The 22,605-nt window shown below is 39.5% G+C and overlaps 2 protein-coding genes and 1 pseudogene across 4 annotated transcripts in view; all 3 read left to right on the forward strand.

The window, feature by feature from the left end:
- Positions 1-12,379, forward strand: part of LOC140943265 (monoglyceride lipase-like) — a 35,677-nt pseudogene extending 23,298 nt beyond the window's left edge.
- LOC140944987 (L-asparaginase-like) overlaps positions 1-22,605 on the forward strand; it is a 255,222-nt gene that overhangs the window by 69,775 nt on the left and 162,842 nt on the right. The gene's annotated exons all lie outside the window — the stretch shown is intronic.
- Positions 15,500-22,143, forward strand: LOC140944983 (tetratricopeptide repeat protein 28-like). 2 transcript variants are annotated; one of them, XM_073394097.1, is made up of 4 exons: positions 15,500-15,547; positions 18,259-18,505; positions 18,626-20,947; positions 21,415-22,143. In XM_073394097.1, the coding sequence occupies exons 2-3, from the start codon at positions 18,307-18,309 to the stop codon at positions 20,938-20,940; spliced, it is 2,514 nt and encodes an 837-aa protein (XP_073250198.1). In that variant the 5' UTR covers positions 15,500-15,547; positions 18,259-18,306; the 3' UTR covers positions 20,941-20,947; positions 21,415-22,143. The 2 variants fall into 2 exon arrangements, with proteins under 2 accessions (XP_073250198.1, XP_073250197.1); XM_073394096.1 differs by having other exon boundaries at positions 18,259-20,947.

Genomic DNA, 22,605 nt, shown 5'->3' on the forward strand with positions numbered 1-22,605 from the left:
TTTAACGAATAAAAGGCACATGTCTCGAAGAATCTGTACAGAAAACTTTCATAACCTTTTTATACAAAACAAGAACTGATTACGCTCACAAAAATTCGTGTACAACAGGTCGCAACTAGCAGTATATCCCTTTTGATTACCGCCTGCAACAATGATTCTTGCTTCTTTTTCATTTTTGAAACCCTGTTCGCAAATGAGACACGCGAGTTGTTAGTGTAACCAATAACGTTAATTTATAACGTTCGCGAAATAAGATGACCCAACGAAGGATACCTGTCAAAATAAAAGGAACAGAGGATTTTGTCGCCTGACAAAAAGCTCTAGGCATCTTTCAAGTTTTGGTAATTACAAAATTTTCCAATTTTTTGCAAAGTCCAAACTCTTTTTTTTGTCGCAGTGCGAACAGGTTTAGTTTTTTGTCGATGTTTATGATGATGTCGTAACTAACAACAGCGCTAGATTGTAGAGTGCCAGAGTGGTTACAGTAGAAACTAGACTTTAGCAAATATGAAGCAAGCAAGAAAGAAGAAAAAGGCCATTGGCACGATGGCACCATTTTACTGCTACGACCAGAATCCTCAGGGTTTCGCTTTCTTGTATAAATCAGGACTTTTGATCTTGCTGGGATTACTAAATTTAAAAAAAATATATGAAAGTAAAATACGAAAAGGATTCTGGTCGTAGTAGTAAAGTAACGCCATCGTGCAAATGCGTAGTATTCGTTGATAAATCGGCTTTAAAAAAACTCTTTAGTCGTGTATAAAGGGTTTCCAGGTGTACTACATGTACTTTCAAGCACCACCACTCCTCCCCCGTGAAAATGCACATGACAGTATTGCGTGACGAGCAGCGTCGACATTATTGTGCCGTTGTAGCACCGGTCAGATATATACTTTCTTGCAGTGTAAAGCATTGTTTAACAAACGGCTAAGCCGTCGAAGAAGATGCAATCGTGATAAAATTCGCCTAAAACTGATCAAAGATTGGTATTCGACCTTTGAAGACGTCGAAAGTTGACGCGGTGTGTCGGGTGTGAGGTGTAAATTGCAGACGTTACAAACCAGAGGTCAAGCGACGAACGACCGGAAAATGGTGCTAAAATCATCTTTGGACCGGTTCTTTACTGCTCATAATAAGGTAAAAACATTTCGAAACGGCTTTCTATCTGCTTATTTTAACTTAATGTGGGTTTAGACAAGAGAAGGGACTAAATTTATGTCCGACTCGCAACTTCAAAGTTGACCACGGAAGGTCAAATACCTGAATTTTTAACAGATTTTGTAAAGCTCTCGCGTCGCTATTAATCATTTGCCCAAAGACATTTTTACAGGAATCTGTAGACCATCCTTCTAACATTCAACCACCAGCAGCTTAATCAATTTGAAGGTTTCGCACATGGTGAAAATTACGTTTTTTCACGCATTACTTTTACTGAACTAAATTGTATGCCTTCGAAATTAAATTATATTGTATACAAAGAACAGAGCACTATCTCCCCAAATCATTTTAACAGATATTTAGAAGTTGTAAAAGAAGACTGTGATGTTTTAAAGACGGGAGAGTTATCGGTTTTTGCACGCGAGGCTTTCAAACCCATGTAATAATTGAGTGCCTCAAATGACGATTTTAACGGATTTTGCTTATTTGCATTTATCTCTGAAATAAAAGGATATTTCACCGAAAAAACCATACAGTGATTTTAGTTAAACCCTAGCCTATCTAACATTAAAATATGAAAGAAATCGAATTTTCCACCCTTGCCGCGATATGTTTGATTTTTACGGACAGGCGCTCTTAATACAAAAAGTCTAGAATCTGGGAAATGAAAGAAGATAAATATACAAAAAGCCTTACCAAGAATCAGGTCTATGCAATAGGTCATATGCGAGATATTCGGAAAAACGTTTTACCCAAATTTATAAAGCTTTGTATGGAGACCCATGTTTGTGTCCCTTTCAGGGGCACAAATATGGCCGCCGGAAACCAACAGAAACATCTGTTTTTGAGTTTTCCGACTCATGCGTGAATTCTTCGCTTGAGGAACTCATAAAGATTAAAGTAATATTAATTCTAAGACAAGGAATGTTTAGATAGCAAAATCTCCAAAAATCCCTGTCCTAACCCACATAAGAGTTTTCCCGGCCGTCAGCTAAATGCCGCGTCACCCAAAAGCCTGGAAATTCCAGCGTCCCGTATCGCAAAACAAAGAACCCCTTTCCCCTTTGAACCGAAAATTTGTTTGTATAAAGATTTTAAGGTGCTATAGTATCACATGAAAGTAGAAACTCAGAAGAGACGATAGTTTCTTAGTTTGAATTTTGGTGACGTCATGTGAAAACCAAGAATATTTTGTTAATAACGAGAAAGACCTCAAGCCCATCATGCTTTGCGGCTGTTTCGTAATGTCGCGTTCTTGCCAGTTTGTTTTGATAACATAGATAGCCTGTGAATTTCAGGTTTTCTTATTATTAACTCTTTTCAAGTCTGGCTTCAATGCAGTAAAATCACCTATTACGAAAAAAGTTTGAAAAGTTGAAAAGTTCATATTATGATCATTACAAGCCGCCGGCTCGATTTTCGGGGGATTGCGACGTTCAGCGTCGCAATCTTCGCATATTTCTGAAGGGCGAGGCGCCAAGTCTATTGTTTTGAGCCAAGGGTTATATTACATCAAGAGACCCTGAGCCTATCTTAAAGCTGAGTTTATCTTTTTGTCGAGGGTCGAGGGTCGAGGGGTACATGTCGAGGGCGAGGGTACCATGTCGAGGGTCGAGGGTAACATTTTTTTTTCCCAAAATTTTTTTTTTCTGGAAAAGGGTAATAATCAATGCAATCAATGTCATTAAAACAAATAAGAAGAATTTAAAAAACAAATGGCGCGTGAACATCTTCTAGTCGTTGGGTACGGTGGGAGTGGGGGGGTGGGGAGGGGGGGTTGGAATAGAGAAAAGCTCCGGGATATTCATAAAGAAAATGTGATGTTGTTGTTGTTGATGTTGTTTAATTAAGATAGTACGTGGACATTCGAATTCGCTTAAAAGTAAAGAACCTTCTCCCTTCCTGTGAAGGTAGACAGGTTTTGCCTAAAAAAAATGTCATAGAGCTTAGGCAGGCCGGGGCACCGAACGACTGTTTTCTGTAAAATATCTGTTCGGAGAAGCAAAAATTGCCTACAATTTTCTGTTACTTGAGGAAGGCTGAAAATTTCTAGATGGCCGTTCCATTCATGTACAGTTTTGGTAGCTTATCTAATTAATTCCCTACGATTTTTAGTCTATTTCTAAAGTTTAGTTTTTCACATTTCAGTCCCCAACTTAGCCTATTTTTCGTAGAAAAAGGAAATCTAAAATTTTTGGATTAGAAAATGCGATGGAGAGAGGAATCAGAAAAATTCTCACTTTCGTAAAACCTAAAATTGCGTCTAAAATTTTCGGGAAAATAATACTGAGTTTCTTGCATGATGTTAAAAGTAGTAAATTGACATCAGAAACCACGGAAAAGTAGATCACAGAGAAAGCTTGAATTGAAATACCAGGGAAAATATCCTCAAAACAGAACCAAAAATCACTCCACAAACCCAATGCCATTTTTTCTTGCCAGACCGACCGGTCCGACCGAAAAATTGTACAGGAATGGCCCTGTGTGACATTGTAACATTTCAAACAGTTAAACAGAATTTGCAACACAGTCGATTTTTTTTTCGGGAATAAAAAACTTGTATTCACAGTTCAAGATAAACGGCATTATCGCAGTACTCCGTTTTTTCCTATTCATGTCCAACTTGGCAAAACAACAGATCTTTAGTAGAAATGTGTCAAATGTAAAACAATTAATTGGATCAATGGGAGACATGGACCGTACGTCTGTTTTTTTCCTATTTACGTCCACCACGTCCACGTTCACAAATAAATATGACCGATTCTGGCCTAGAAAGATATATTGTATTTAAATGGGAAAGCGTCGGCAAATGCCGATGTTCACCTCACCGAAAGTCGCTACCAGGCATTATTCTATTTTAAATCAGTGTTTTCAAGTAACGTGTTCTGTTCGTGGTATGGGTTTCCGGGGTGTTATAAATGTAATTCTTCGAAAACAAATTGGGATGTACCGGAGGTTTTCTCTATTCCACCCGCTTCCCCCCCCACCCAACAACTAGAAGAAGCTCTATGACATTTTTTTTAGGCAAAACCTGTCTACCTTCACAGGAAGGGAGAAGGTTCTTTACTTTTAAGCGAATTCGAATGTCCACGTACTATCTTAATTAAACAACATCAACAACAACAACATCACATTTTCTTTATGGATATCCCGGAGCTTTTCTCTATTCCAACCCCCCCTCCCCCCCCCCCCCCCCACTCCCACCGTACCCAACGACTAGAAGATGTTCACGCGCCATTTGTTTTTTAAATTCTTCTTATTTGTTTTAATGACATTGATTGCATCGATTATTACCTTTTCCAAAAAAGAAAAATTGGAAAAAAAAATGTTACCCTCGACCCTCGACATGGTACCCTCGCCCTCGACAAGGAACCCTCGACCCTCGACCCTCGACAAAAAGATAGACTCCTTAAAGCTGTGAACAATGTTCGTTTTATCGAGAAATCTTTCATCTTCGACACTTAATCCAGTTTATCTTGAGTGGACACCCAACCTAGTTGCTATTCACGTGCACTGTCGAAAGCATAATATCAAATAGACTTCAAAAATTCTGCATTGGAGCTTCACTCTTCGTCTTTAATTTTAGCCGACCCACTCAATAAACAATAAATAAGAACAATATTACCGAAAAATAATTACAACTGAGAACTTGATGAATAAACAATGAAAACAACAACTCAATTATCTCCCAGGGAGATCACCCGCCAAAGCGGATACCCGCGAGGTTTGTTCGGTTTCAACATAGACGGAGGAAATTTTTACATCGCTAGTATAAATCTGGCCTAATTGTCACATTTGATCGAAGAGAGATATTTACGCAAAAAAAAAAACTATCACAGTTCACAAATGATTTAGACATTATCTTAATATTTTACCTTAAACTGTCGAAATTAAAGTATTGCCGCCCGCGGACAAAACTAGCTTTTTTCCGGTTTCCGGTGTACATCAAACACATGCATCACGCTGAATATTATCCAGACTGAGAGCCGTAGATCAGAAAAAAAATCAGAATTACTAGATTTCGCTTTTGAAACCAACACCACTTGTCGTAAGATTGGGCGCATCGCATAAGAGCTAAAGACTTAAGAGGGAGAGAAAATAAAAATCTACTGAATTATACACACTAACGATATGAACAAAAACAACAACTCTGTAACGACTAGCTAAAACACGATCGATTCAAGCTGTGACTTACTTTATACTTTATCACCGCTTCTTAAGTATGGGCGCGCTGCCTGTAAGCCATTAGGAAGAGGAGAGAAAAATCTACCGAATTATACAGACTAAAGCAATGTAAAAAAGCTGCATTTACTAGCTAAAACACGATCGATTTTAGCTATGTACTATTCACTTTAAGAAAATCTCCCTTCACCTCTCAAACTTGGGCGCGCCGCCTGTAAGCCAAAAGGGAGAGGAGAGAATAATCCACTGATTTACCAAACTAACACAGCGTATAAAAACTGCAATTGGCTAGGTAGTAACACATGATCGACTCAAACTATGAATGTTTCAATCTAAAAAAATCTCTCTTCACCTCTTAAACTTGGGCGCGCCGCCTGGAAGCCAAGGCGGAGAGGAAAGAGTAACCAAACTAACACAGCGTATGAAAACTGCAATTGGCTAGCAAGTAAAACATGGTCTATTCAGGGTACGAGTTTTTTACCGTTGAAAAAAATCTCTCTTCACCTCTTAAACTTGGGCGCGCCGCCTGTAAGCTAAGACGGAGAGGAGAGAAAAAATTACTGAATTATCCACACTAACAACGCATGAAAAATGCAATTGGCTAGCAAGCTAAAACATGACGATTCAATCTACGAGTTTTTCCCCCTTTAAAAATCTCTCTTCACCTCTTAAACTTGGGCGTGCCGCCTGTAAGCTAAGAGGGAGAGGAGAGAAAAATTTACTGAATTATCCAAACTAACATAGCTCATAAACTGCAATTGGCTAGATAGTAAAAGATGATCGATTCAAGCTACGAGTTTTTTACCCTTGAAAAAAATCTCTCTTCACCTCTTAAACTTGGGCGCGCCGCCTGTAAGCCAAGAGGGAGAGGAGAGAATAATCCACTGAATTATCCAAACTAACATAGCGCATGAAAACTGCAATTGGCTAGGTTGTAAAACATGATCGATTCAAGCTACACGTTTTTTATCCGTGAAAAAAGTCTCTGTTTACCTCTTAAACTTGGGCGCGCCGCCTGTAAGCTAAGAGGGAGAGGAGAGAATAACCTACTAAATTATCCGAACTAACACAGCGTATAACAACTGCAATATGCTAGCTAGTAAAACATGATCGACTAAAGCTACGAGTGTTTCAATTTAGATAAATCTCTCTTCACCTCTTAAACTTGGGCGTGCCGCCTGGAAGCCAAGAGGGAGAGGAGAGAGTAACAAAACTAACACAGCGTAAGAAAACTGCAATTGGCTAGCTAGTAAAACAAGGTCTATTCAGGCTACGAGCTTTTTGCGCTTGAAAAAAATCTCTCTTCACCTCTTAAACTTGGGCGTGCCGCCTGTAAGCTAAGAGGGAGAGGAGAGAAAAATTTACTGAATTATCCAAACTAACATAGCTCATTAAAACTGCAATTGGCTAGATAGTAAAAGATGATCGATTCAAGCTACGAGTTTTTTACCCTTGAAAAAAATCTCTCTTCACCTCTTAAACTTGGGCGCGCCGCCTGTAAACTAAGAGGGAGAGGAGAGAATAACCTACTGAATTATCCGAACTAACACAGGATATGAAAATTGCAATTGGCTAGCTAAAACACGATCGATTTAAGGATCCGAGTTCTTTTTACTTAAAAAATCTCTCTTCACAAAATGCGTTCCTATAATCCATTCCTCGAAATTTGGATCTGTAAATCACTTTCGGTGAAAATCTAACATCGTGCAGAAAATACTAAACGAACTGGGCCCAGCGTGACATAAATTGAAGGAAACCATCACATTCACGGACAAAAGAATATCGCCTTTAGCTATTCAGATCCAGGAGGCACTTTGGAGAAGACTAAACAACCTAAAACTCTTTTTTAGCCGCAAAGGAAGAGATTTACGTTTCAAAAGAGGTCGAAGAAAGTGCTCTTGCATCAGGGGACAAATCATGCCGACCAGAAACAATAACCGCAGAAAATCAATATGCGTGTCATGACCTCTCAGTATGAAACAAGCGGCAAAATTCACATTTACTCATTCAAAGAGTAGAACCCAGAATATAATATACCGACCAGAGAAAACAATTTTTGGAACAAGCAGTATTTTGGCACGAGGTAAAAGTCGTCTGTTGCCTACCAGCCCCCTTTTTACACTCTGTTAGATGGTTCGAGCATTTTGGCGGGATCACGGCTCTTTTGGCGCGTGTTGTAAATGCCATTTGAATTATAATATTTGTGCGTTATTGTATAGTGATCGAGAATATACACAATACCAAAGACAAGTAAATATTTTCCTCAGTTTTCCTCAGTGTCGTGAAACCGGCTTCACCGATGTGCTCGAACTCCGCATGCGAGAGCCATAACAAGCTGCTCCTCTACCTTTTAAATAATAAAGGTCTCTCTTACCTTATATCGGCGAACACAGTTTCTGTCCTTCGAAAATAATGCGAAATAACATCCAGAACTCTTCACGTTGAACTTTTGAAACCATTTCGGCGACAATATGTAACTTACCAGGTAACGTACCGAATAATTATTACTTTGGAGGGTTCGAATTCGACCTTCATAAAGCGCTAGATTTTACCTTTCGCTTAAGAAACGAAAAAAATATTTCTTTTTTTTCCAAGACTTGCACCAAGACCCTTTTTTAACACCAACCATGAATTCAAGTATTTTCATTAAGTGATTTTGACGAGAACCATAGCTGAGTTAAAATATCTCGCTCCGATGGTATAAATTCGGCGCGCAGAAGACAAGCTCTGATATTTGACGCAAATTTGTGTCCTGTCCTAAAATGAGTTTATTGACAGATGAACTGACAGAAAGCGATTAATGTGCACACCTGAGGTGCGCAAGGAAATGTATCAAGACTAACGCCTTGTAGTTACTTGAGTCCAGTTTGTGGGTATCTCCATGGAAATTAAGGATCCCTGGTGCGTGCACGAAAATCGACCTTGCGGCTCGTAATGTTATTAATATTATGCATTATTCTTTATAGGGTGGTACAATAGCTGTTCTTAGTGTTATGTAGAGACCTTATTTCTTTGCGGGTACAATTTTTAATGCATCAAGCCACAGGCGGCCCAAACTCATTACATGAACGCGGACGTGACTCTTGCTTGCGAGCGGTGTTGTGTTACAAACGGTTATTTACAAAGGCTTGTATGGGATCTATCAGTTTTTCTTAAAAGAGATAAAAAATGTTATGTTTTTAAATAAAATCGACGTACCTTATTGCCTTGTTGTATTCTTTGTTGTTTGCCCGCGTCTCAGGCCGTTTTGAAGCGTTTTCGGCGAGTTAGCGCTATTTTGGTTTTCCACTGCTAAAAGAAAGTCTTTCTTTTAGCAGTGGAACACCAAAATAGCGCTAACTCGCCGAAAACGCTTCAAAACGGCCTGAGACGCGGGCAAACAACAAAGAATACAACAAGGCAATAAGGTACGTCGATTTTATTTAAAAACATAACATTTTTTATCTCTTTTAAGAAAAACCGATCGATCCCATACAAGCCTTTGTAAATAACCGTTTGTAACACAACACCGCTCCCAAGCAAGAGTCACGTCCGCGTTCATGTAATGAGTTTGGGCCGCCTGTGATCAAGCATACAAGTGGAATCCAGTCCTTGCACGGTAATTTGTTGTTCCACTTGCTACAAACAGTAAACGAAAACACAATGCACAGACTATTTCTCTTTTCTTACAGTTCCGTCAATGCAAAAACAGGATACAACAAACCCAAAACAGAAAAACAGTACGTACCTGAGAAAACAGAAACAGAAATAAAACAGAAATAAACACCCCAAATAAACACCCCAAAGCGGAAACACATACAAAACAAAAACACAAAATTGAACCACAAAACTGAAAGAGAATTTAAAAATACAAACCTGATGATCAAAAACCCCAAAACAGAAACAAGGAAATAATGTAAAACAATAGTTTCTCATGATTTATCGTCTTATCTTAACCCGAGATCAGGCGTTTTTTTCTTTTTTTTCTAAGGGAGGGCATGATCATAGGCTATAATAGACCATTCCGAGTTCCACAAACCCTCACTTTAAAAATGAGGCTGAAAGTAAGGTAAAACGGGCAACAAATTTTCGTATTTTCGTATGACCATGAAATGAAAACGCGCGAACAAAAAAGAAACATCAAACCAACGGTAATAGAGCGATTTGATTGGTTTATCGAACGGATACAAACGCGCGTGCCTTTTGGTTGGTTAAGCGAACGCCCGAGAACTTTCTAGATGTCAAACGATACTGACTTCGCTTTGAAGTCATATAACAACACGATTACCCAATCGCACAATGCTTTCTCTATATTAGGGATTTCTTTGGCGGGAAAGCGAAGAGGCCATGTCTTGATCTTTTCATCCATTGCCTGATAAAACAAATAACGAACACTTACAGAAACCTTTTTTCAAGGTCATAAGAAAATCTAATGCAGTGTGAGATAAAACAGATTTTAGATGTGAAATATTTGCAGGGGCAGCAATTTTTTATAGTCTGTTGCCTCTCAATTCACATGTTATTTAAACATAAATAACTGATTAATCACAAGTAGAAACGAACTTTCTACAAAGTTCTAGTGGCGAAGGGAAGGGAATGTGATGATTATTTTAATAGGAGATTATTTTATCACGAGTCAAGTTTTTAACCTTGTCTTCTAGGGGGAGGTGCGAAATTAACACTGTAGTGATTGTTCCATATATAAAAACGCACCAACAAAAACAAGACGAACTTGGCCAATATTCAGCTATCTGGACCTCACGCTTGGTTAAAAGAGACCTTTAGATTCGAGGACGAGAACTACTAGGAGGTGAGTACGACTTTCGCTCTTCTCAAAAAGAAAAATAGACGCCCGGAAAGCTCCATTGTACTTTTGATTCACCAGAAAAGTTAGCACTGTTACTTATTAAAGGAGTTTAAGCCCTCTCCCGACCGAAAATAATACAACTTAGCTTCTAACATTTGATAACTTGTTTTCGTCACAACGACATTCTCAGCAAAACTCGTAGTAGAATGACGACGGCTACCACGTTTTCCTGCCGACGCTGGCTCATGCGCGCGCACTGCTTAGCATTAAGAAAATCTCGTACTCTTAGTCGTTCTCGTCTTAAAAACTAAAGGTCTCAAATTACGTATATAATGCATGTATTTTACAGGCTTGTGTAGGAAGAACAGTATCATGGATAATGCCCTCGTATCAGATCAGGCCACTGATTGATCCATCAGTCTTAAGCCAGGATCCTACACAGGTGATACAATTCATCACTTTACAAACGAGTCAGAAACTGGGTCGAGTTAACTTTCACAAAGACTTCTGGGATTGTTATTAAAAACAGCAGAGGAAAGAAGACTTTTGGGATTGTTACTAGGGACAGAGAAGAAGATTGGCCAATAGCTGACCGGCGCGACCCCAGTAACAATCCCAGAAACAATCGCGGGTCAAATTTGTTCTCCAATAAAATTCCCTTCTCGTTTCTAAAAAGGCGAATAACACAACTGAACACTGCTCTCTTTTCCTGAGTCAAAGGAGAGAGACTTTCGTGTGCATTTTATCCGCGTTTCCGAAGAAAAATTTCCACGACTTTCGAGCAATGCCGAACATATTCCGGTCATTTCTGGAGGTTGCTGAATGAGGCTGTGTCCAGTCCCTCAAACCGATCGCGAAACTTGACATTTCGTACCACTAACTGGAACGTTATGGGTGGAGACTAAATAAAAGTTTTTCACTTTAATGGTTAATGACAGGTCGTTCGGAATTGTGAGACAGGAATTGATGTTTTCCATCCTTCATGATTGTGCAATGAACTAGTGATATTGGTGGCCGGCGGGTTTGTCGAGGGTTATTCTGTCCTGTTCAATTAATCAGCCCTAAGATTATACCCCGGGTGGGGGAGGGCGGGGGAGCTACTCAACAACGTTTTATATGGTAAGGCACCACCCCACGACCTAACTCCAAACACATTTATCGTTGAAGGAGCTCGTCGTGTTTGTTTAGGGTTGGAGCCTCCCCATAAAAATTTCAGTGTCACTTAATTCTTTGCAAAATCCATTTAGTAACCAAAAGTCTTACAGCAAGTCGAATTTTCTTGAGTACCAGGCGTCCCTCGCGCCTTCTACTCTCTCGGCCTTGACTTGTGGCAAGTCTAGGACTTCAATAACACAATGCACCTTGTTTATTACTATTGTTTTAGGTTGAAAAGTATGCCAATGATAGCCTAAAGTGGCATGAGGGAATGAAAGTGAGATGGGTGGGAGCTATATCAGACGCAATGAATGAAATCCATGGGAACTTGTCAAGGCTTACAACACCTTAGCTACTTGTCCATGGTGGTGGAGACCAATTACTGAAGATTGACTGTTCACATTACTTACATGAGAATTCTCCCAGTAACGACAAGACATTTAAGGTACACGAATGAGCTGCTTTGCTGACAGCACTGAGCGAACTAATTACCTCTCTGTTGGTACTTTCGACGAGTAGTTCGGCCGCTTGACGGTTTATCATGAGGGCAGAAAGAGGCGGTCTTAAAACGACGTTTGTTCATGTGGCGATATTGCCCTGCCCGGGGTGAACGTATCCCAACAACACTCGTGATTTGTCTTAACCCTTTTAGCCCCAGGAGTGACAAATATAAATTTTCTCCAATCAATATCAACACATTTTCAAAAGGAAAAGGTTATGAGAATTTATAAAATAATCACCTAAGAGGAAATGCTTTCATCTTTCAATTCTCGTCTCCAAAACGGGAATCTAAAGAATGATATGTTGTTTTCCCTCTTCGGCCAATTTTCCTTCCCGTTGTCATTTTTAAATCTACCTATTATTTCATTATTAACTCAACTGCTTGTAAAACTTGCTTTGTAGGTGGACAAAAATGGACGCCATGAACTTTTGAATGAGGTGGATGAAACTGCGAGCGTGGTTTACAAGGACATTCTAGACTGGATCCAGCAAAAGCTACCTTGAACTGTTTTAGACCTCGTTTACACGAATCAAGAGTAATTTTTGAAACTGCATATCCTTTTACCTGGATTCGTGCTGACGAGGCCTTAAACCACTCCGGAGACCGGTTTCAAAAATATAGTAGGCTGATTTAGCGCGCAATAAAACGGGAACGTCAGATGAAGACGACGCCGCGAGCAAATCAAACAACTGGCTTGACCAATGGCAGAGAAGCAAGTTGAGCACCGGAAGTCGTGTTTAGTCCTTTCCGCGCTTTCCCATCGTCAACTGACGCTCCCGTTCCGTTGCAAATGCTAATGTTTCGGTGAGAGGATTCACTGGTTTCGTGTGTGGACGGAATACCAGACGGAAGGCCGATTCATGTGAAAATATAGATATAAATGCGCCATAAAAATATCCGGATTTTTGTGGACGGGGCTTTTCACGTTGGTGTCAATCTACAAATACGACCAGAGTCATTTCGTTTTTTTTTTTTTTTTTTTTTTTTTTTCATTTCTTTCATATTTGATTCAGTAAATTCAAAAGCCTTAATTTGCATTAGAAAGCCAAATTCTTGGAAGGATTCCATAAAAGGCCGTTTTTGCGACGGCGTCATTTTACTATACCAGATTTCTTCAGGGTTTTACTTTCTTGCGTAAGTTAGGGCTTTTGTTTTTTAAACCTCAGAACGATTAAAAAAATTTAAATATGAAAGAAAAAATGAAAGGAATTCCTTTACTAGCAAAAACAAGTCATCGCCTAAATAGGCAATTAGGCCCTGTGGCCCCAGTAGCCTTGCAGCAGTTCAGAAGAGACCCCTACCGTAAATGATCTAATAAACGCCCGGGGCGTTTATTTAATTTTAGGGGTCCAAGAGGAGGCGTTTAATCGATGGGAGGCGTTTAAAAGAGAGAGGGGTTTATTTTCGTACCTTATTTTAACGAACTCAACATAATTGTATACAGTATGCTTTCGACTAAAAACGTTTTTGTGTTAACAGAATCTCGACTGCGGGCCTGGCGGCTTATCTAGAAATTGAACATGACATAATACGCAAACTGATGTTAATCAAGCAATGAAATTAATAAATTGATCGATTTTGCTCTATTTCGCCATTTCCTGGTATTTGGGGGCAATTTTCAAGGGGGGTGTTTATTAGATAGGGGGCGTTTATTAGAGAGGGGCGTTTAATACTAACTTAACAGCGTAAGTGCGGCGTTTATTAGATAAGAGGCGTTTATTTGAGAGTGGGCGTTTATTAGATCGTTTACGGTATGGGTCGCAGTTCCTTTGTTTTCGGGCTAGGTTCCATGTTCATTGTTTTCCCAACCCATAACGGGATGTTTTCCAAGAACTGCAAGGTCACCCCTTATATGAAGAAAAGTCGCCCCGGGTAGAAGAGTCACTCGCCTACTCTAGCTACCCCGGGCGAGTCAACATCTCCTTACCGAAACTTGGCGTTTAATTACACTTGAAACAAATATTGGGCTCGGTTAGATCCCTTTTCCGATGGTAAGATCACCCTCCCAGCTAAGCCAACTTTTCGCCAAGTAAACACTTGCCTTACCCAGCCGGATCATTAACTCGGCCAAGACGAGAGAATCAGAGCATGCGCAAGCGCTGTTTTCAGCTCGGGCAAGAGGGTCAACTGTTTCTCATATAATTAACACTTGCTTAAGTTGACTCGGGCTGGGAGGGTGACACCGAGAAAAATTTTCTCGATATAAATGGGGCCTTATTCGCATATTTTCTTGACATAGGTTCAATGAACAAAACAATAACTCTGCCGTATGCATCACACGTTTTTGTAAATTTATTCGCCGTCACTACGTTATATAGAGGACATAAGGACCCGAAGACAAATTTATTTTTCTCTATTTACACTTTGATGTCAGTGCTCCCTAAAAATTCATTTCCACGGAAAAATCGCCTACATTTGACCAACTTTGCCAATTAAAATAACCCCCACAAACTTTAAAGTACGCCAAATAGTTTTATAAAATTATTTTATTTATATGACGTTTCGCTACCGTCGGGCGTATTAAATCTCGAGCAACTGACTTTCAGTCAGAGTCAATCTCTGTATTTTAACGCCATACGTTAGTAGTTATGTCTCACGTTAGGTTGTCTGCTTTGGACTAGAAAAGGTACCAGGACGATCAAGAAACGGACCCCATGTGTTTTTTTTTTTTTAATTTTATTTTATTAACAACAAATTAGTATAGGTAATAGCATGATTTGTAGTGATATTTGGCATAAATACCATGCACGAGTGATATTTCGAAATTGTTGCACGTAATTTCACGAGCCGCTAGGCAAGTGAAATTTGAGACAATTTTGAAATATCACGAGTGCTATTTACGCCAAATATCACTACAAATCTTGCTATTATTTGTTTACACTACTACCCACAAAAGGTTTGTAATTTTCACATGTAGGTATTTCAAATTAAGCTGAAATACCACTGTCCTAAGCCAATCAAATTGCAGAAATTTCTCATGTAGTAGTATAAACAACATTAATACGCAGCAGAAAGTAAAAGAATAAATAAATAAAAAAGTCAGTAAGTAACAAAACAAATTACAATAAAAATAAAAAGTATTGAAGGGTAATAAATAAATATATAAAACCTGTCAGTTGCCACACATATTTAATATTGTCTTAGGTGGTTTTGCTTTCCGGTCCACGCGTGAAGACCTTGGCGGGCTAAAATTGACCGGAGACCTCAAAGACGAAATTACCGGTCATCTGGAGCGAAAGGCGACGAAGAGAAGAGATAGCATGGGAACGAGATTGATTTACAGTTTGATGTTCCTAGATAATAATAGCCTGCGATCATGGTCTCCCTGAAAAAACGTAAAAAGCCTGTTCAAAAAAAAAGACGATGAAACATGAGAAAGTATAGCTTTACACTATTTCCTTGTTTCTGTTTTCGTCTTTTGTGGCTATGGTTTATTTGTATTTTTGGATTCTGTTTCAGTTTAATTTTGCGGTTTAATTTTGTATTTTTTTGTGTGCGTTTCCGGTTGGGGATGCTAATTTCCGTATTGGGATTTGTGTTTCTGTTTCCTGGTAGTGTTTTTCTGTTTTGGGTTTCCGTTTTGTCTTATGTCTTTCTGTTTTGGGTTTGTTCTCTCCTATTTTTGTTGTTGTTGTTGTTTTCTTGTGGTTTTTTGTTTCTATCGGCCACCCTATATATTTGATAGTCCTCTGCATTTAAATCCAACCACTGGAGAACACTTCAAACTCCGTCGCAAATTTCTTCACAGATATCAAATCGTTCAGGTAAGAAATAATCTCCTTTAACTTGGAATTTTCCCAAGCAGATATTTCTGCAAGGTTCATTTTGATTCCTGCTGTAGTTTTTTCCTCTCTTTTTTACTTAGAAATAATTAATAATAAGTTTAGACCGGTTTGCGACCGCGAAGCAAAGTATGTGTTCCATGTTAAGCAAAACACCCGACTACAATATTGTTTTGGCCGATTTGTGTTTCTCTCCCTTCGTTGTCTCCTTTGTCCGCGTCTCTCTTCCACTTTCCTTCCCCCCCCCTCCCCGCCCCTAAAAACCCTCACCTCTACCCCTCCTCACACAAGCAATGCCGGATATTCAGGATAATTTGTGTTAAATGTGGATCTCTCATGTTGTAGACGTCACAGATTTATAATAATTTTCGTTTTTATTATAATAGCTAACGAAGAAAGACCTGCTTTCTACATATAAATTTGTGAAACTAAGTCTTGCATCGATCAATAGGAAATTGAGGTCATGATTTTAGTTAGTCAAGAAATCTTTCCTCAAACAGCTGCCTTTAAAATTTATTCATTGTGGAGTGGGACTATGTAAATTATAATGCCACAAAGTATTTCAAGAAAATTACTTTTTATAGATTAAATGGCTTGTATTTCTGCTCTATATAAGGCAAACAATTTAAAATTTGTTGTGGTTTGCTACTTTGTGGTCTCGCTGAAATTTGCATGTAATGTAATCGTCGCCAGGCAGCGGACTCATTTTTGAGGATTAGACCTAGCCCCATTTCTCTGGACTTAACCTGCGTACAGCCACAACCTCTCCTTAGAAAATCTTTTTTTTTTTTCTCTGACGGGACGACGCCTGTATGCAGACTATTTGGGTGGAAACAATTTATGTAAACTAGATGAGGAGAGTGTTGTGACTATAATAATAGAATCATCAATGCACGGTTGCACAGTGAGAAAGCCGTATAACCTTAGTGTTTTCCTCTTAGTGTTTTTGATATTTTTTACCATGTAAGAATTTTGTAATTTCAAAAGTGAGAACAGAAGTTAATTGGACTTAACTTTGGGCCTTTTGCGGTTTCTCCTACCATATGCATCCATGCACGGGTATTCTCAAACTGTACAATAAAGTCACAAACAATAAAAATATTTCTTTGAGCTGCATGTTCTGCTATAAAAACCTTGAGGATAGAGCTAATAAGAAATGACTCTTAAATTGGCTGAAAATGTTCCGATCCACACATTAAAGGTCGCAATTATTCAAAACCGTCAAAATTGACCTAAAAATCGACTTCAGAGAACTCGGCTTCAAAAGGCCGATCTATACCTCAGACCAAAACAGCGACAATCGAGCTAAAACATTGGCATAATGCGGATGTCTCCATAGTAACTAAGTGTACCCAATTTGACCAAACTCTACCGACACCTATTTCCACACAGTAATTTTCAAGGAGTTATAACAACTCCTCTAGAGGGTTAATTTAACCCCTTACAGTGCATGGAGTTATTTTGGGGGGAGTTACTTTAACTCCAAAAGGAGTTTGAAGAACTCTTTTTCAGGAGTAAAAATGACCCCAGATATTGAGGAGTTAAAATAATCCCAAAAAAGGAGTTATCCTGTACCTAAAATTTTTACTCCACTTTCAGAGTCAAATAAACTCCAAAAAGAGTAAAAACAACCCATGTAAGGAGTAAAAATAACCCCATTTTCGGAGTTAATTAACTCCAGACTGGGAGGAAAAAGAACTCTCTTTCAGGAGTAAAAATGACCCCAAATGTGGAGTTAAATTATAAAAGGGGTTAACTTGTGCCTTAAATAACTCCCTAAAAATTACTGTGCAACCCTAACACACTCTCTTAGGCAGAAGCTCTTAACTACATTTTCATTTGGTATCACAGATTTCAAAAATGATTAGTTTTTGTACTTAATGTAACCTTTCTTTGTTTTCTGAATAATTAGGTATGGTACACAAATATGACTTTTTGAGTATTTCAATCTTAATTTATAGAAAAAAGTTTTAAGGGATTCTACCTGAAATATTGTGTTATAACAGACAGAATAATTCCGAAGAAGCGTCAATTAGATTAAATCTGGGGAGAAAGGAGTGGAAAGTTCTATCATGTCTTATCTGTCAAATGGGGACATATTCTAAGACTTCAAATGTATTAGCCTAAGAAAACATCCGTTTCTCCTCGCTCTTCCTGCTAGGGACGTTTCGCGCGAAGGAACGTCTGCGACTCAGCGACAGAAATTCCATACTGATAACGCAAATCAATGTTTACATAATAAATCCGGTAGTCATGGGGTTCCAAATATAAATCTGTCTAATTTTACGTGTCTTCTGGTCGATTTTGGTAAAGTGTTGTGTTGATCTGCCCACGAGCTCCAGCAAAACTCAAATGCTTCTTCTAGAGAAGTCTATATTCCACAAATATTGACTGTTTTGTTACAGATTCTTTGCGTTTACATTTGACCTTTGTAGCCTTTTGTCTTTTGTCTGTCATTTGTAAACAATAGCTTAAACAATGTAACTACTCCGTCGACCAATCAGCGCTTCTGACCGGATTCTGGACAGATTTTACGTCATCAGTATGGAATTTCTGTCGCTGAGTCGCAGACGTTCCTCCGCGCGAAACGTCCCCAGCGGCGAAGAGCGAGGAGAAACGGATGTTTTCGCAGGCTACAAATGTATTAATGAGAATTATTTTTGTTTTTTGTCCACCTCCACGCTCCATTAAAGAAACCCTACTGCAAAGGGACAGTCCACTTTCACTACTTAAATTTCGAAATGGCAGAAAGAATACTACAAGATATAGCTGAACAAAAGAAGCGTCTTACAAAAGCGCAAATCAGTAAAAACACGGCAGAGAAAGCAGATGCCTACTACAATCTAGGCACTGCTTATTACTTCCTCGAGGACTTCCATCGAGCAATAGAGTACCTCAAGCAATACCTGAGCATTGCTGAGGAAGTCGGTGACAGAGCAGGTGCAGGACGTGCCTATGGCAATCTCGGCTGTGTTTACAGATCCCTCGGTGACTCTCAAACAGCACTAGAGTACCAGAAGAAAAGCCTGAGCATTGCCAAGGAAGTTGGTGACAGAGCAGGTGCAGGACGTGCCTATTGCCATCTCGGCTGGGCTTACCAATCCCTCGGTGACTCCCAACGAGCAATAGAGTACCACAACCAGCACATCAGCATTGCCAAGGAAATTGGTGAGAGGGCAGAAGAAGGATGTGGCTATACCAATCTCGGCGATGCTTATGAATCCCTCAGAGAATTCCAACGAGCAATAGAGTACCACAATCAACACCTCAGCATTGCCAAGGAAGTTGGTAACAGGGCATGTCAAGGCAAAGCCCTTGCCAAGCTCGGCTTTGCTTATTGCAGCCTTAATGAATTCCAAAGAGCAATAGAGTACAACAATAAATACCTCATCATTGCCAAGGAAGCTGGTGACAGGGCAGGGCAAGGGCAAGGCTATGGCATTCTCGGCAATATTTATTTAGTTTTCGGCGAATACCAACGAGCACTAGAGTACACCAACAAAAGCCTCATCATTGCCAAGGAAGATGGTAACAGGGCAATGGAAGGCGAAGCCTATTCCGTTCTCGGCCCTACTTATCTCAAACTTAATGAGTTCGAACGAGCAATGGAGTGCCACAAGAAACAGCTGAGCATTGCCAATGAAGTCGGTGACAGAAGAGGAAAAGGACTTGCCTATTTAAACATCGGCGAAGTTCATAATTCCCTCGGCGACGTGCCACGAGCAATGGAGTACTACAAGCAATCCCTAAGAAATGCCGAGGAAATCGGGGACAGGGATGGACAAGGACATGCCTATTGCCACCTCGGAAGTTGTTATGCACGTCTCCACGACTTCAAGGAAGCAATAGAGTGTTACAAGCAACACCTGAGGATTTCCGAGGAAATCGGGGACAGGAAGGCAGAAGCGTGTGCCCATGTCGGTCTGGGTCAATCTTTTTTGCATTCATATTCCTTGAATGAGGCTTTAGAACATTTTAGATGCAGTGTAAAAGTCTATGACACCATTAGAGCCAGTTCTATCTCGGAAGATGAATTGAAAATAAGTTTCCGTACGCAACATCAATTTGCCTATACTTATTTATGGTACGTTTTAGTAATGCTTGAAAGGAATGATGAGGCCTTATACGCTGCTGAGAGGGGACGGGCACAGGCTTTGCTCGATGCCTTAAAAGTAACTTATGGCCTTACATCACCTTCTCCCAGGTCAATTGAATCTGAAGAAGAAGTCAGAAATATTTCAAGGAAGACAACTGCTTTAACAGTTTTTCTGGCCCTTCATTTGAAAACAGTCAATATCTGGGTGTTGGGAAAAGAGGGCAACCCTATCTTTAGGCAAGCAGAGATAGAAATTGGTTGTGAACACGAAGATTCCTTTACTCTCCTTTTAGACACTGTTTTGAAAAACATTAGGGATGGCGTCGGTATTAGGTGCGAAAACCGGTCAATGGATAAGCTGAGTGATGACTCAACTCCCTCAAGTACTCGAGAAGACAATCAAACATCGGAGCCATCACAGGAGACCACCGACTTTTTACAGCCATTATATGATGCAGTTCTTGGTCCCATTGAAGACTTGCTTGATGGTGATGAACTAATTGTAGTCCCCGATGGTGCTTTGTGCTTAGCTCCCTGGGCAGCCTTAAGAGAATCGTTAAGAATCCGTATGGTTCCCTCACTGAGAAGTTTGGAAGTCATCACAGATTCGCCATGTGAATACCACAGTCAAAGTGGAGCCTTAATTGTCGGAGACCCATGTTTGGAGAAAGTTACAAATAAATGGGGCAACCCCATTTATGAGCAGCTGAAGTACGCAAGAATGGAAGTGGAGATGATTGGAGAAATTCTCGAAAGTCAACCTTTAACAGGTAAAGATGCAACCAAAGAAGCGGTACTTCAGAGAATCGCGTCAGTTGCTTTGGTTCACATCGCAGCCCACGGAAGGAAGGAGACTGGAGAAATTGTTTTGGCTCCAAACCCCCAATCGGGATCCAAGCCTCCTACGGAGGAGGACTATATTTTGAAAATGTCTGACATACAAGCTGTTAGGCTGAGGGCGAGGCTTGTTGTGCTTAGTTGCGCCCACAGTGGTCAAGGAAAGGTATCGTCTGAGGGTGTGGTCGGTATGGCGCGTGCTTTTTTGTTCGCTGGTGCTCGTTCCGTGCTGGCGGCGCTTTGGGCAATTGATGACGAAGCCACAATGATGTTTATGAAGTCTTTCTACCAACAACTTGGAAGTGGAGAAATTGCAAGTGTTGCTCTTCAGAGGGCCATGAAATGTCTTCGAGACTCCCACGATTTTTCTGCCCCGAGGTATTGGGCTCCATTTGTTCTGATTGGTGATGATGTTAAGATTGAATTGAAGAAGAAACATTGAGAAAATCGTAAGTAGAGAGTTTTTATTACTTTTTCCTTGCTTTTCTTTATTAAGGGTCCTAGAAATAGAAGGCTGAAGAATAAAAGTCTGAACTATTATTTTCAACTCGAAATGTAAGAACATTGGCAGACTTGATAATTACTGGTAAAAAGAGAAATATATACACAATAAGGATAGGTGTGGTAAGTATGTACCGTTAATGGATTCACACAATCACATGTTATTCCTACCAAGCAAATCGTTTAGAAATCATTCAAACACTAGATAACCCTTAATTTTCTCAATTCTTAATTAATTTAGGGACAATACATATGAAAGATACATTTTGCAATAAGCTGCCTTCGTTTTCTTAGAGTACTGTCTAGCTCTATATGTTGACCAATAATTAACAGCTTCATGAAAAACAAATATGTCTAATATATTATTTGCCATTTTTCACATCATCATTCACCTCAATTGCTACTTTCTTTACAGGGATGAGCTGAAAGTTTGATGTCAACACAACTGCTGAGATAGCGTGTATATATCTGGATTTCCCCAAAGAAAGCAGTTCGTTATTTAATAGAGGAATGTCCTCAATGGGGCGTTTGGTAAAAAAGCGTGTTTTCATTTCAATCATTTTTTCAGAAGATATTGACTAGAGAGATTTAGAGCCACGCTAACGGCGAACGGCAAACGTCAGCAAATTCAAGTTAAGAATTTCTCAAAATAGAAAATATGCAGATAAAATGAATACAGCTCAAAGCAATTCTTATGGATAAAACTAACTTGAAACTAACAATTTTTTGTAGGTTTAATTAACAGCAAACGAGAAGTAAAGGGAACACTTGGTCACGTGGTACAAATCCACGCTTTACCGTAAACGTAAATCTAAATCTCACTAATTAATACTCATCAAAAAAACGTTTTTAAATCAGTCACGGCTACACTTGTTAATTTTAAAATATATACACAATAAGGATAGGTGTACCATAGTAACTGACGCTCACTAAAATTGCCTCAAAATGCGCGCGAGGAATAAACGAACAGCCATTGAAAACGTCAGGTGCTGATTTTTTATCGTCTAAAAAAATCTAAGAAACCTCAGAGGGGGGGAGGCACCTCCCTTGTACGTCCGAGGGTTAAGAATTCCAACGGGACGGAGACGAACTAATTAACTATTTACAAGCGTGGCCGTGGTTTCAGTAGAGTGATTCAGATTTTAATTAGTATGCACTGTAAGTATTTTGGTCACAATTCAGTGGTTTAAGGTTCAAAGGGTGTGTTACGTTTTCTACTGATTGATCCCCGGTTTCTCAGAACTAGTATTATTTTATAAAAAAATGAATATGTTCATGTCTTGTTGATCCTTCATGTATAAATTGGTGGACAGTACAAAATGCAGACTGCAGACCATTGCTTTCAGGGTTAGAAAACAATGGGACTATCAGTGGCTTCATAGCTTAGTTGGTTAGAGCATCGCACCGGTATTGCGAGGTCACGGGTTCAAATCCAGTTGAAGTCCTGAATATTTTTTTTTTCAGCCTTCTTACGCAATTATTGCATAAATTGCGTTCACAACTGCGAGGATCATTCTTCATTTGATTTCATTTCCGCAGTTCTCATATATGATTTATTTCATATGCATTTGTCAATGGGACTATTGTTGTCACGTTACATTTGCAT

The sequence above is a fragment of the Porites lutea genome, chromosome 7 (assembly GCF_958299795.1).
Source record: "Porites lutea chromosome 7, jaPorLute2.1, whole genome shotgun sequence".
Lineage (NCBI taxonomy): Eukaryota > Metazoa > Cnidaria > Anthozoa > Scleractinia > Poritidae > Porites > Porites lutea.

Excerpts from the sequence above, each read along its gene's own strand:
- LOC140944983 (XM_073394096.1), top strand. The coding sequence starts at position 18,307 with ATGGCAGAAAGAATACTACAAGATATAGCTGAACAAAAGAAGCGTCTT.